We start from the raw sequence: 15,826 nt of genomic DNA on the forward strand, positions 1-15,826 counted from the left end.
TGTTCTCTCTTATTTTTTATATTATTTTTTATATTTTATTATTTAATATTAAATTTTTAAAATAAAAATTAATTATTCAGGTTTTTTTTATATATTCTATTAAAAACTCAATTCAACCAGCATTGAGATTTATTTTCTTGCTGAAGTTTATTGTATTACAAAAAAAATCCTCGCAGTATCTCCTTCAATGAACTAGTATTATAGTACAGTAGGAGAAACAAAATTTACAATATAATTATTTCCTTAAAATATCGTGCCTTATTTATTTATTTATTTTTCTTAAACAGCGGGCTTGAATTCCTACCTCTAAATGGGCCAACAGAACCCAGCCCACAACTAAGCCCAAAAACCCACTGTGTCAGCTGACTCTCGAGGCAGCCAGTCCTGTTCTCTTCTGTCTTGAGATCGAAGAAAACTTTTCTTCTTAAACCACAGTCTCTCTGTCTCTCTCTCTAACCCCTACAAAAAGAAAAAGCACAGAGATAGAAGCTGAAGAGAACAGAAGCATAAAACGATGAGCAGCATAGGAACAGGCTACGATCTGTCGGTCACTACTTTCTCGCCGGATGGCCGTGTTTTTCAGATCGAATACGCTGCTAAAGCCGTCGATAACAGCGGGTCTGTTTCTTTCCGTTTTCTTTGTGCTTGTAAATTTCTACCCCAATTTCTTTCCTTGGATTTGCTTCACTAGCATTATAGCAATTAGTTTTTTTTGTTTTGTTTTTGCAGTACTGTTATTGGAATCAAGTGCAAAGACGGGATTGTTATGGTATAAATACTATTCCTTTCTTTAGAAGATTGAATCCTTTTTTATTTGGTTTTTGTGATTGTAGTTGGAATTATAGTAATTAAACGGTTAATTGTTTGATTTTAGGGTGTGGAGAAGCTAATAGCTTCGAAGATGATGTTACCCGGTTCCAATAGGAGAATCCACGCTGTTCATCGTCATTCCGGCATGGTACTGCCTTTTTTATTTTTATTTAGAAAGTTGCAGAAAATATAAGAAAAAAGCTGGGTTTTTTTTCCCTTCTTTACAATTTCTGTACTAAATAGAGCTCAATTTTGTGTCTTTTCATTGCTGTTTGTTGGGTTTTGGACGGAGATTTATATCATTTGATATTGATGAAAATTAATGGTCGTGGATGATTTACATGACATTAGTGCTTTTAATTTCTTACGGGATTTGAGATTGGTTTTATTTAGCTAAAGTATCCGTGTGCATGTGTTTTGATTGCTTTTATCATGCCTGATTAAATGGGGTCTTGTTTACGGTCAGTTAGTAGGCTTAGTTTGTGATGCGATTATGGGTTATTGCTGAAACGAACAATGATACAAGTTAGGGTTTGAATGTATTTGAGGTGGTTTTTTTGGGTACATGGTGAGAGCGAATGATTACTGTATCACAGAAGGTTTGACTAAGTCTGTGAGTTAGAGTTTGTAGGTGTTGTGCTGAAAGTTTGGGTTTCCTAACTAAATTCCACTGGAGAGAGGCTAGGTTAAGCTTAATTGGTGGTGCTGGAAGTTTGGGTTTCCTAATGAAATTCCACTTCCACTGGAGAGAGGCTAGGTTAAGCTTAATTTGTGGTGCTGGAAGTTTGGGTTTCCTGATGAAACTACACTGAGGGGCTAGGTTAAGCTTAACTGGAAGAACTGATAATAACATTTTTTTTTCATGTAATTTTCACTTAGATTTCATCTTAACTTCCCCAAAGAGAAAGGGTGGTAGAAGTTCCTTCCTATTTTTTACAGAATTATAAGGTTGTAGATTGCATTGTTATTTCAAGGAAAAATGTGCTTTAGGAGGTATAAGGAAAGGTCAAGTCAATGCTATGTTCCGTAGCATTTCATTTACTATACATGTGTTCACATATGTTATGAATGAAGCAGAATATTGCTTGTGTTATCATTTATCACTAATATGTTCCTTGAACTCCAAACCGCACGCTTATTAGAGATATATCTACATGAGATGAGTTTATGGATCTTGTTCTTAAAATCAATCACTTTGATGAAGAATTTTGTATTGTTCGGGTGACTTTATGGAAGCAAACAGTAACTTGCTCCCTCTCACTCATGCTTCAAATATCAGGCTGTTGCTGGTCTAGCGGCTGATGGGAGACAAATTGTTGCACGAGCCAAAAGTGAGGCAACCAATTATCAGAGGTTTGTTTTTGAACCAAGCCGTGTAATTGCAAGTTTTATTTTTACTCTGAAGCCTGCTTGAGTATTGAGTAGAAAACTGTTATAGATACATATCCTAGTTGATTAGCGTTTGGTAGTGGATTAGGTGCTTTTGCCTCAGTCATAAGTCGGTCACTGAAAATTCAATTATGAACATTGCATGCGTGAACTTTGTGCAAACTTCCCACTAGTGCCTCCTAATCTTGCTGATTGCTCAGTGTTACAATTTTTGTTAAACTTTCTTCTTGTTGATATCTTAAGTACATGTTTTGGTTTTGACTCCATGCAGGCATTACTATAGATGCCCATTCTCATCATTTGTTTTCTATGTAATCATCAGTGCTATAGATTGAACATGGACTCAGCAGCTTGATTGAAAATTGCCTTTCTGATTTCTTACACCTTAAGTTTGCTAATCCTTGGCATGCCATATTCTGATTTTGTAGTGTTTATGGTGAACCCGTTCCTATCAAGGAGCTTGCAGATCGTGTTGCTAGTTATGTGCATTTGTGCACTCTCTATTGGTGGCTTAGGTAAGTACAGAATTTATTGGTAATTTTTTTTGTTGGTGATTATGTCCTTTTGCACCTCTTGGGCTTCCTTCAGAAAAAGTACATAAACGTTGTTGTTGCTGCAGGCCATTTGGTTGTGGGGTGATTCTTGGTGGTTATGACAGAGATGGGCCTCAATTATACATGGTCGAACCATCTGGCATCTCCTATGTGAGTTGATTTGTCATGGTTATGCTTGCAGTCTTTGCAATTGCCGCCCCCCCCCCCGATTTTGTTACATGGTGTGTTTGTTTTCTAATACCATGTAATTTGATTTTATGTAGAGATATTTTGGCGCTGCAATAGGGAAAGGGAAGCAGGCTGCTAAAACGTAAGTTATAATATTCCCTTTTGGTTTGGGGAGTTTAGATAGCTGTATGATTTTATATTGTGACATGATCTGAATTTTAGAAAGTGATGTTCATTCTTTTTGGCAACTCTTAAAAATGATTTGCTCTCATCTTAAGCCAATATGTCAATTGATCAAGCAACAACCACTTTAAGTGGAGGAAGTAATCTTTATAAAGGTTTAACTTTGTTAGCCTTGTTTCACATTATAATTGGTTGCTGTACTTCTGCTATTTATATTATCCTTTAGCTAACGTTTAGGTTGTGGTCCCTTTTCTTTATCAAATGATTGAATTAATGGCATGGACAGAGAAATTGAAAAGTTGAAGCTATCTGAAATGACATGCCGAGAAGGGGTTATTGAAGTAGCGAAAATGTGAGTGCTCCGTTTATTTTTCTCAATCTCCCTTTTTCCTTGCATGTATTTTTTTTTTAATTATTATTGCATTCAATAGATTTTCTTTGTTTCCTTTCTGAGTCTGGGCCTTTTTGTCTATCAGCAAATGTGCTTGTTTTGACAATGCTTGGCAACCCTTGGCTCCTTTTTCTTTGTTTTTTTCCCCTTCCCTTCTTAATCGTTGCTGATGCCTTTGGAAAAGTTTAGATGATGTAATGACATGTGTATATCTCAATTGTTGATCTTATTCACTACTTCTGTAACATAGAATTTTTTTGATGAAAGAACCCATGTTATTAGACATAATCTACAGTTGTAACTATAAATATCTGTAGAGAACAGGAGAAAAGAATCATAAAATGGAGGAAGATCCTTCAATCTCTCTGTCGCTCTCCAATTGGATGCATTATTTGTAGCATGTGCATGTGTATTAAGATACTTGGACACTAATTGATATCTTCCTTCTCCCTGGATCAGCATTTACAAGGTACATGATGAAGCAAAGGACAAGGCCTTTGAACTGGAAATGAGCTGGGTTTGTGACGAATCAAAGAGACAGCATGAAAAGGTAATTCTTGTGGATTCTAACTTGCAATTTTATGATGTGAAAGCCAGACTTGTCTTGCTGTTATTTATTTAAGGCTTTCTTTTTCGTTTTGAACGTTCTTTGAATGTGTGTTATTTTATAAGAACATATGACAATTCTCTCTTGATGTTGCAATGAATCTGAATGTTTTATTGTTATTATCGCGGGCTCAGGTTCCTGATGACCTCTTAGAGGAAGCCAAGGCAGCAGCTCGGAATGCTCTGGAAGAAATGGATGCCGATTAAAAAGCGCTTATTAGAGTTGGGAATTCACTCCTTGGAGATTACTGTTGTCTTCCTGTAATCGCTTCCCACTTTTCCCCTTGTCAGATACCAAGTGGGTTTATGTGTTTTATTTTATTTTATTTTATTTTAACATGGGAAAATTCAAGTGGGTTTATGCTAGTGTATTGCTGCTGCGGTTACAAGTAATTTATCCTCGACCTCTTAAAGTCTAGGATGTCGTGGTTTTTCCTTTTCTTATAATTCAGTCTTCATGCACTTTAAAAAAGCACATGCTTGCTCTGGCACAAATTTTCCACAATACTATCTTGGAGCTTATTACCACCATTGGAGCGTGGTAATTATTTTATTATTTTTTATTTAAAAATATTTATTTTTTAAAAAATATTTTTGATATCATTTTATTATTAAAATGATCTATAAACATAAAAAATATTAATTTAAAATAAAAAAAGAATGTTTTTAAAATACTTTTAAAATATAAAAATAAATGGAACCAATAAATTCTTGCCATGTATTTATTTGATATTAAAAAGAAAAAATAATTGGGTGCCTTGCACGTAATTATAAAAATGATGTTTTTTTATTTTTTTAATTATTTTTGATATTAACATATTAAAATTATCTGAAAATATAAAAAAATAATTTATAATTAAAATAATTAAAATAATTTATTTTGTTTAAAAAATATTTTTAAAATAAAAAAATAAATAGGTTTCAATGTTTAAATTTCCGAGTCTTTTTTTTCCTAGATGAGAGGGCTTGCTTTTCTCTTTTAGGAATTTTGAGAAATATATGTTGGGCTGTGGTTTCAAGCAATAGTAAAAGAAATGTCTTCACGCCATGCAATGCCCCCAATTCAAGTTAATTTAATTTCTAATGTGAGTAAAGAAAGTAAGGTGTTTTGATATCAATTTTTTAATTGAAAAATAAAAAAACAAAGTACATGATTAATAAAATTAATTAAGAAAATTACTAATTAATAAATTAAAAAAGTTATAAATACTAATAAAAATTTAAAGAAGAAAGTTGATATTTTGGCAAAAACTTAAAGCTAGTTACAAATATTTTATATCAATTGTTGTGCTTATTTTATACATTTTTCTTGTATCTATTGGCCAAATTTCATGGCATCGATGGTCTATTAACCAATTTATGTACAATTTAGCCCGACTAAACATTTTGGGTCTGGGGGTATGAATGTCATGGATATAATCAGTTGCATTTTGATCTATAATTATATCCAATTTAATTTTTGATATTTTACAAAATATAAACTCAATCTATTTTTTTTTTATTTTTTTGAACTTTAGCAAGTTGAATATATCAGGGTTAAAATTTATGAATATTACATATATTTGAGGATTGAATATATTAATTCTATTATTCTTTGATGATCCTAAAAATAATATCAGGTTGCAAAAGAACTTCAGTTATACGAGTAAGAGAAAAGTTTGAAAGAGAGAATTGAAGGAAAAAAAGATTAAAAGAGTGAGAGATGACTACAAATGTGAAGGCGAGGGAGGAAAAAAATTAAGAGAAGAAAAAAAATATTTATACCAATAACTAGATTTACTTATGTTGGGTTATACATGTTGGGTTAGGTTGAACGAGTTTTAAAAATTTCAACCCGCACCCGATCGACCAATTAGATTTTACGATGATCAAGTTGACACCTTCCAAGAGCTCGTTATGGAGTTTTAAACCTCTAAATGACATGATGTTTTTTGCAAATAGAAGAGGAACATCCCCTCTACAACCATATTTCCATGAAATCAAACATTTACATCCCAATCTTTTCATGAAAGTCCCTAACATCTTGTCCTTGATCAACCATCACTCAATTTTCAGATGTGAGGCTGATCAAGTTGGCACCTTTGAACGAATAAATATGGAGCTACAAATATCCAAATTGAGTAAGAGTTGATCAAAATGAAAGATGTGCATCCCTTCTAACAGATTCATGTGGTCTCAGGCGACGATGATGTCATAATTGCTCCGATGAAGCCTCGAAAGTTGGCAACTCAGTCAGCCCCGACAATGCAACTATTTTGCAAAAATTGATTTGGTTTTCATGTGTTTACACACAAAGGCTTCTCAATGGGTCCTTATCAAGGGTTCATTACACTCCTATCAAGATCAAAAGGTCAGAAATTGATCTAAGACAACCCAAAATCCAATAAATACCCCTTTTCAAGCATGCTTAGAGGCTAGAACAAAAAAAAAAGGGAAAGAAAAAAAGAAAAAGGTTAAGAAAAGATAAGAAAAAGAAGAGTAATAACAATAAGAAATATAAAGTTAGAGGTCTAAGAGTAAAAACCAAGTTTTTCTTAAGCTTTATAAGCTTGTGAGAGGTAAAACTTTCCAAAGGAAAGCCAAGAGAAAATAACTTGTTCTAGGTATACATTGCAGACTCCAAAGTAGGTCCTTTATAGCATGATTTTGTTTTTTTTTTATTTGTTTTGTTTATGTTTATGTTTAGAAGCATAAAAAAAGGTTTGAATGCTTAACAAGCAATGTCACATTCACTTATTTGTTGCTTTGATTTATATTTAATATAGTTATTTTAAAGTTATTTTTTATGTTTTTATTGTATTAAAGTTTTTGTTTAAGGTTTTCTTTTGATATATAAATATTGTTTTAAGCTTTGGTTTGGTTTAAGTTATGCTTGTTAATGCAAGGGTGTTTATCCTTAGCTTGTTGTGCTTGTTCATGCATAGAAATAGGTTCAGAAAACTAATTTTGAATCCATGTTGCATGAACATGTAGTTGTTTTAAGTTGTTGGTTTCTAGATTTGGTATCTTATGCTTCATTTTAATTGTTTGATGTTTTTTATTAGTTTTTTAGATTCAAACATATTTGTGTATGATATTGTGACTTGTTGGGATGAAAAAAGGCATGCTTTTGAAGCCAAAAATGCTATTTTCCGGGCTTGACAGAGGATGCCTTTGCTGGAAACTTTTTGGGTTTTCTGGGCATGTTCTTCGTGTTTTTGGGAAGAACATTGTCTTAGCCCCTACATTCGGACCATGTTTGATCCATTTCTTTGCATAAAATCTTTCCTTATGAATGAATAACCAATAATCTAGTGTTTATTTGCACCAATAACATGTTTATAATGATTTTTAATCCTAGGGTTTTGGTTTTGAGCCGAAACCGATTTTGGTCAAATCGTGATGATTTAACAAAAATCAAAGTGAATAAACCATTAATTCTTGATCCTTTAATGATGTGCAACCTTTAATGATCTCATAAAATCTGGTTTGAATTTGAATTCACGTTGCTAGGTTCATTTGGGTGTTCTTAGTGTCCATTTTTTGTGTGTTTAATCCATTTTGTTCAAGAATTTTTGAGTTTTTATGTGTTTTGGGTGTTTAATACATTCTTTTACTTTAAGCATTTGTTTTAAGAAAATCTAAATACTTTGAAATGTTTTTTAAAAGAAAATATTGCTTGGATTTTATAGCAAGTTTGTATATTTCCAAAGGATTTTGGCCTACATTTCAAAAATACCAAAATTATATTTTTTGTTTCTTTTAATACATGTGATTATGAATTTAAACGTAAGAGATATTGTTAGTTTAAATTAAAAGACAATTTATTTTTGGTGGCATTTGGTTATGTTTTTTTTTATTATGATAAGAAAATGATCTCTTTACCGAGAATGATTTTTCTTAAACTTTAAACACACCAATGATTAGGAAATACAACTTTTCCTTACTTTATATCAGACAAAAAAAACATTGTAGCTTACCTATAAAATCCCGAAAAAAAATTAAATTAAAATGTTATTATATGAGTGATAAATAAAAGTAATAATTAAGAAATTAAATAGGAAAATATAAAGACATAAAGAATGTGACTCAAATTGTAAAGAAAAGGAAAGAATAGGGGCCAATGTATAATTAGGAAAAATAGGGGCTATAAATAACCCATTCATTCCTCTTTCATGGCCGGCTGTAAACTAAAGAAAAAGGGGGGGGGGACTTCAAAAGAGAAGGAAAAATACCAAATCACTTAGGAATACACACCTAGAAACTCCAAATAGAGAGGACAACCAATAAAAAGGGTTCTAACAAGGATCAAACAAGTGCAGAATTGAAGAAAAAGAGGAAGAGGGGGCCGACTGCATACTTGAGAAGAGGGGCTAAAATATTCTAAAATTCTGAAATTTCTGAAGGTATGGACACTAGACTTGATTGTATAAAGCAAGTTAACCATTACATAGGAATTATACACAAATTTCAGATTTTATAAATTAGGGTTCTAGAAGGAAAATTTGAGGGAAATGCAGAAATTGATAGAAATGAGGTTAGTTAAGCTAAATAAGATGCTATGAACTTGAAAGAAACACATAAAATTGTTAAAGAAAGAAATTGATTCCAAACTTAAATGGTCAGCCATGTGATGGAAAGGGGGAGGAAAGGGATTCTGAAATTTAGGGTTGATGAACACTTATGGCATGTGTAGTAAGTGGACAATGAGTGTGTGTGATAAGAAAAATCAGCTAGAAAAAGAAAGAAAGAGGGGGATCCTTAGTTCCTTTAGACTAAGATCAGCTAAGAGCCAAATAAAGGGAAAGAAGAAGAATTCTAGTGTGTTATGTATGTTTATGCAGGAACCAATTATAGTAGAAAGCTCACTTAGGAATCACTGATGAATTCTGGACAGATTCATCGCCTCTGTTATAGGGGATTTTAGGCCTCAAAACGATAAAATTTGAGAAACATCTCTTCATAGAAATTGTAGCCTGAGATGTTAGCTTTCCAACGAATCCAACCTCGCTCAATTAAAAGCTTTAGAGCTTCAGATATAGGTAAATATATGAGGAAAGGTCAAACTGTCACCCCTGCTGATAGATCTGACGAGAGTTAATAAAGTAGGGGGATTTAGCAGTGATAGGGGCAAAAAACCATTTTCTTTCCCACCAAAATTCTTGTAAACATCGAACCTTAACACCGATAGGGGATAAACCATATTTTAAAAGTGAAGTTGATGATGTGCGTAATGATTTAAACAAAGGAATGTGAAGAGTAAATGTTATTGTTGCTGCCTTGCTATTTGCGAAATGAAAACTGGCCATGAACTAATATAGTATACTTGTGAATTCAAGAGAAACCACATGGGGAGTACATCAACAACAAGGAACGCAAATCGAGCATCAGTGGCAGGTAGGTGTCCCACACCTATATTTTTCTTGGTTGAAATCTGAATTTTGGTCATAGACTCCGAGATTTGGAGTTCGGTTATGGGTATATATATATATAAGAAGAAAGAAAACGACCGCTTAAGAACTTGATTAGCTGACCTCGAATAGGGGCGGCTAATGATGTTAACAAATATTGTTAACATCGACATGACCTTGATGGAAATATAATGAAATATTGAACTTGATTAACTATTCGTATCAAGAATAGTTATTGATACTGACGAATAATGTTGGTATCGGTAAGCCCATAATAACTTGATTAACTTCCTAAGGAGGAAGTTAATGGTGTCAAGAGAACTTGGCATTGGTATTACCGGAAACATATCCAAGTTTGATGGAGAGCAATTGATTAACTATTTTGGGTTGGAAATAGCTCAATGACATCAACCAATTAAGTTGGTGCTGACATTGCCAAGTAATTGATTAGTTAATTCGGGTAAGGAGACTAATGACACTAATATGAGTTATTAGTGTCGGCAACGACCACCTTAGAATTTGGGGCAAAAAAGAAAAAGGGTAAATCAGACAAAAATTAATGTGTGATAATCTAAAAGAAAACCATAAGTAGGTTGTGGAAGGATAGGCGTTAGATGTAGCAAAGGATATTCTTTTACGAATTAACTATGATTATGCCCTATCGAGTGGGTATTTGTATGAGTAAATACATGTAGTAGTGACCCTCCATTATTTGGTTGTATTTTATTTATTTAATATAATTATTCTCTTATTTTGATGTTACAGGTCGTTCTCATTCCCATTAGGAGTAGTGTCCTAGATGTCTAATTATTTTGCATGAATTAGGAAATTAGCATTTCCAATTCTTTTGTATGAATTAAGGATTTCATCTTCTTAATTCCTTTTGTATGACTTAGGGTTAGAACCTTTATTTCTTCTGTATGAACCTGGAATGAAATAGATGTTGTAATTTTTTTAGATAATTATATGACTGGAACGATGTTAGTATTCCTTTATATTAATCTTAGAGACCTTTAGGATTTATGCTTATAATATTAATGTTATTAATCAAGTTTATTACTATTAGTTTGTGTTTGAAATGAATATGTGGATTTGCAATATATTATGATTAATAATAATTGTGGTCGCAATGCGATATGGATATGCATTGATGATGGAATAAACATGAGATATGTATAGGATGAATTGTCGATAACTTGGGACTTTCTGGTATAGGGGAGACTTTGCCGAATGTTTGATAGAAATTTCGTTACAGTGTAAAATAAATCAAGATGAAAAAAAAAAATTACCCATAAAATTTAGTAATTTTAAATGTCTTGTCCAATTCTGGAATTGAGAATGTTACATTACCTTAGGTAAGACGTATTAGGGGTGTTAATATCTTTCATTTACATAATCAAGCCCCTTTCCCAGACTCTGAGATCAATTAGGGTATCTAGTGACCAAAATATTAGGTGGTGACGCCCATTCCTTTTTTTTTACTGATAAAGGACAAGAATTCCTTGTCCTTTTTCGACTATCCCGATCCAGGAGGATGATCGCCACTATGCCACACACTTGCGACAATAATGTTTTTCTTCAATTTCATCATTTGACATTTGATTTATTGAAAATTGAGCTTTGTGTTGTTTCAAGTTTGGTGCTTCTAATCAAATGGCCTAGGTCATGGGTTTAATAAGCTAACACGGGTTGACATTGTTTCTTTAATTACTCGATCCTATTACTCAACATTGATATATATTTTTTCTTTGTTTTCCTTTTATCAGATTATCTGATCTCATGACCTAGCCCATGGGTTTCACTAGTTAACCTAGGTGGGCTCAGACCTTTTTTTTTTTGCTTTTAATCACTCTTTCTTTTTTTGGATCCTTTTGCGTGGTTGTTTTTTTTTTTAAAAAATCCACCCTTCAATATTTGGTTTGTTGATAATTGGGCTTTATGATTTTTTCATATTTGGTACTTCTGGTCAAGTGGCCGCTGTCATGAGTTTTATAAGCTAATGATGATTTTAAAAAAAATTAGGTTTCATGATTTTCTTCATTTTCCTTTCTATCGGGTTACCCGATCTCATTACCTGACTTGTGGGTTTGGTGCGTTGACTCAGGTGAGCTTAAGACTTTTTTTGGCTTATTTTATAATTGCAATTTTTTTTTATCCTTTTGTATGATTGATTTTTTTTCCGATCTCATCCTTTAATTTTTGATGATGCTCTAGTCAAATGACTCGGGTCGGGCTTTAATTTTTGGCATATTTTTTTGTTTGGGAATTAAGCTTCTTGATTGAGTCCGGGTCTGAGATTTCATGGGTTATGATTTTAAAAGATTAAATTAGGGTTGCCTTCAAGGTTGTTAAAATCGCAATTTGACTCGTTAAAATCATATAATTTTACGAGTCAATATATGCTTAACATGCAGAATCGCCTTAAAAACTCGAAAATGGATAAAATCGGGTTAAAATCAAATGAAATCGGTAAAATAAGAAGAAATCGCAAAAAATCACAAAAAACAATGAAAGAACCTTTTGACAACAGGTTTACCAATCCACAGGCCATGATAAATAGGTTGCCCTAGAAGAAAGATTGAGAGTAGTTGAAGGAAATAACTTAATTCACCCTGTGATAACAGCTAAACTTTGTTTAATTCTAAATATTGTGGTGCTGAAGGAGTTTAGGGCGTCGGACTTCATCAAGTATACCGGACTGGAATGTCCATACACCTATCTCTGGTCATACTATAACAAGATGGCTGAAATGATCCATAACGATAAGATGCTGATATACTTTTTCCAAGATAGTCTCACTGGATCTGCTTTGAGCTAGTACATGAGACTAGACAATATTAAGATCAAGACATGGAAAGACCTAGTAGACGAAGCAGTATACATTCAATCTGGAAATTGCTTATGAAAGAACCATCTTAATGGCTATGGAGAAGGAAAACCAAAAGTCTATGAGGGCATACACGCGAAGATGGTGAGATTAGGCAATATATGTTCACCCTTTACTGATATATACAGAAATGGTGATGTTATTTTCCAACACCTTTCAATCCCTTTATTATGAGCATTTAATAGGAAGCTCAGCTCAATATATCCATGAAGTTGTGAGGATTGCTGAAAGAATTGAACAAGCTATGAAGAGGAGAAAGATTGAAGGTTCTCCTATGGATTCTAGAATAATGATGAGAGATGACTCTGAATGTGGATGAACAAGAGGCAAGTTGAGTGTGTGAAAGGTGATGTCATTGGCTATATTGTTCCCCAAATATCTTTAGAATGACAAGTGATAAAAAATGCTTGGCAAAACACATATATTGCTAGAAAAGCTAATCCAAGAATGACGATGAATTGTCAATTATATTGTTATGGAATTTTGCCATTTTGCGTTTTGTTTTGGGATCCCATCTCATCTTTTTAACAAAACATGTCTTTTTATTTGTCTATTTTTTGTTTCGAAATAATGAGATGTTTCTTTCAAAGTTTATTTTGGCAAAATATTTTGATCGAACTCCAACATGCAATTAAGGCTAATCAATCCTGAAAGATTAAAAGTATTTTTATTGCAGAAATGACTCGATGCTTGTTAAAATGATATAGGGTGACCAAACAAATTTTGAGCTTACATATGAAACTGAATCACCCACCATGTAGCTACAAATATGACTTTTAGCATCCATGATAAAGCTCCTGATGTTATCAAATGATTGAGATTGGTTATTCATCAAAGCAAAAGGTGGATTTGTGTTAAGAGAATTCTGATATTGGAGGTTAATAAGGTATATATCACTCTCTACAAAAACAACAAGAGAAAGAGAAATGATGAATAGTTGATGTTGATCCTAGATTTTTGAAACCCTCAAACACCTTTTAAGCTTGTAAAATTCTTTTCTTTCATAGCCATAAACCATAGCCTACATTACATGCTTTTAAAAGCCCTTTTTGATAAAGTAAGCAATTTGAACTGATAAATGGCGTTCTCAAAGCTTGAAGAAATTTTCTATAAGGGTCGTGGTTTCATGGATTAAGCTATTTGTTATTATGCATGCTGATAAAATAAGTGCTACAAAGAAAAGAGAAACAATGTTTCTCGATAAAATCTCAAGTTTTGACATGAGCATCTTGTTTCTTGAAATTCACAGAACGTCACCTCATCACAGACCATCAAATGATATACCCAAGATCAAAGATTAAAACTAACACAAAAAACCATGGGAAAGGCCATTTTATTCTTGCAACGGGTCAATTTCTTTTTTTTTTTCAAAATACAAGACAATCAAAGGATTACATTGAATAACATGTGTTGGATCTTTGATCGAAGAAGCTTGACTTAAAAAATACTTTTTAAAAAATGACATCTCTAATTTCATTTCAACAATTAAACCTTGAATAGACATGATCTTTGAAATATGAGAGTTGATTCCCGAAGAAGAAAGATTGTCAAACAAGAAGAGCATTGATCGAGTTTGCAAAATCCTTGACAGAAGTGACATCAATACTTCTCGACACTTTTTTGAAAATTTAAGCAGCCAGGGGAAATATAGTGGACCCTGAAAAGGAAAAACAATCAGTATTCATATAAGCTAGGGGGCAATAAAAAAAATGATTAAATGATGAATCGGTGAACTGAGGACAATGTGGTTCAAAGAAAGATAATTCAGATCATACTGGAGGTAAGTCGATGGTTGATTAGCAATCTAAGATGAGGACGACACCAGAAAACCTCTTGATAAGTGCTAGTAGAATACACACAGCTAATCAAAGAACGATTCTCGAGAGAATCCAGGAGATGAACGATTTGTTAAGCTCCTTTATGACGAATCAAGAAACATCATACTTGGGGGCATTGTCAAGCTTGATAAACAGTGAAACCAATAATCATTGAAGATAGTCTAGGATAGGCGCTGCATTTACAGTGGAGTGGATGACTAGCACATGAACGGGCCAGTACATGGAAAGAGCAAAGAAGGTTTTGGATAGCAAACAAAGGCACCCTATGATGATGGAACATCAAAGAAAGGGGGGAACCTATATTTGAAATCAAGTAAGGATGCATGCATGTCATCTAACTTCAAAGCATTGCACATATATTTTTATTCGTTACAGAAAATCCTCAAAGAAGTTCAGCAAGATTGAAAAAAAAAGAAAAAGAAAAAAGAATCATTGAGCTGATAATAATAGATAATCATGGTTGTGACCCTAGAACAGGAAGAAGATGAGATGAACCTTATTGTTAGGAAAATCTCAAAGAAATGAGAAGATCAACCTTGTCATCATGAGGAGTCTTCAAGTCAACCCTATAATCGGGATGCAACAAGTTTTCCAACCTTGTCATCAAGAAAAATCTAGTCATCAGGAAGAACAAATGCCAACCCTGTAATCAAGAAGGATCGATGTCATGTCCTACAAAATCACAAAAATTAAAAGAAAGAAAGAAAGAAAGCATCAAGTGAAAAGTTTGATCAAACCTTATCATTAAGAAAAAAAAAGAGAAGAACCTTACCATTAGGAAATTCTCAAAAGAAAAGAAAAAAGTTCAAACCCTGCCATCAGGAAGAACACACAGGATATTGGTTCTGGTTAAAGGAAATCGCCAAATGGGATCTCAAGTTAGCCCAACCACACACAGGCGTTGGTTCTAGTTAAAGGAGATCGCCAGATAGGATCTCAGGTTAGCCCAACCACACAGATTTTGGTTATGGTTAAAAAGGATCACCAGAGAGGATCTCAGGTTAGCTCAACCACACACAAACATTGGTTCTAGTTAAAGAGGATCGCTGGATAGGATCTCAGGTTATCCCAACCACACAGATTTTGGTTATGGTTATTTTATGCTCTTAGTCTCCGCCTCTCTCTCGTTTGTTTTATTGATGGAAAATTCAGTAAAGGGAATATGTTCAATTGTTCATAATATTTTGTTAATGGCGGAGACTGGAGAGAATAAAAAATAATTGAGTTGTCAATTATTATTGAATCAAAGAAATAATTAGTCCATTAATTCTTTTGATTAGCACTGATGAACTGTGCTGTCATTTGAATCGGAGAAAATCACAGCCAACCAATTAATTTTGCCATTTTCTTGCCATTTTCCATTAGAAATGGGGAGGAAAACAGAGAAAGAAAAACAAAATTGCAGAGAGAATTAGGAGGAGCCGCCCAAGGTTGTGAAAATGGACCTTATTATAATGTTGCTAGTTTATTTATTGGTAAAAATTGCTTGATGTGTTTTCAGAGGTTGCCTTTTCTAATGATTTGGAATTTAAAAATTGTTTGAAGATATTTGATCAAGAACTATCTATTATAATATTATTTCAAGTTCATTAAATCTTCCTACAAATTGA

At 33.1% G+C, this 15,826-nt stretch overlaps 1 protein-coding gene across 1 annotated transcript; it reads left to right on the forward strand.

The window, feature by feature from the left end:
- The first annotated feature begins 368 nt into the window (after positions 1–368).
- LOC133691590 (proteasome subunit alpha type-3) lies at positions 369–4,519 on the forward strand. The gene is made up of 10 exons (XM_062112162.1): positions 369–618; positions 730–769; positions 875–958; positions 2,090–2,163; positions 2,628–2,714; positions 2,819–2,903; positions 3,017–3,063; positions 3,391–3,456; positions 3,955–4,045; positions 4,237–4,519. The coding sequence occupies exons 1-10, from the start codon at positions 515–517 to the stop codon at positions 4,306–4,308; spliced, it is 750 nt and encodes a 249-aa protein (XP_061968146.1). The 5' UTR covers positions 369–514; the 3' UTR covers positions 4,309–4,519.
- Positions 4,520–15,826: the final 11,307 nt, after the last annotated feature.

Source organism: Populus nigra, chromosome 1, assembly GCF_951802175.1.
Source record: "Populus nigra chromosome 1, ddPopNigr1.1, whole genome shotgun sequence".
Classification (NCBI taxonomy): Eukaryota; Viridiplantae; Streptophyta; class Magnoliopsida; order Malpighiales; family Salicaceae; genus Populus; species Populus nigra.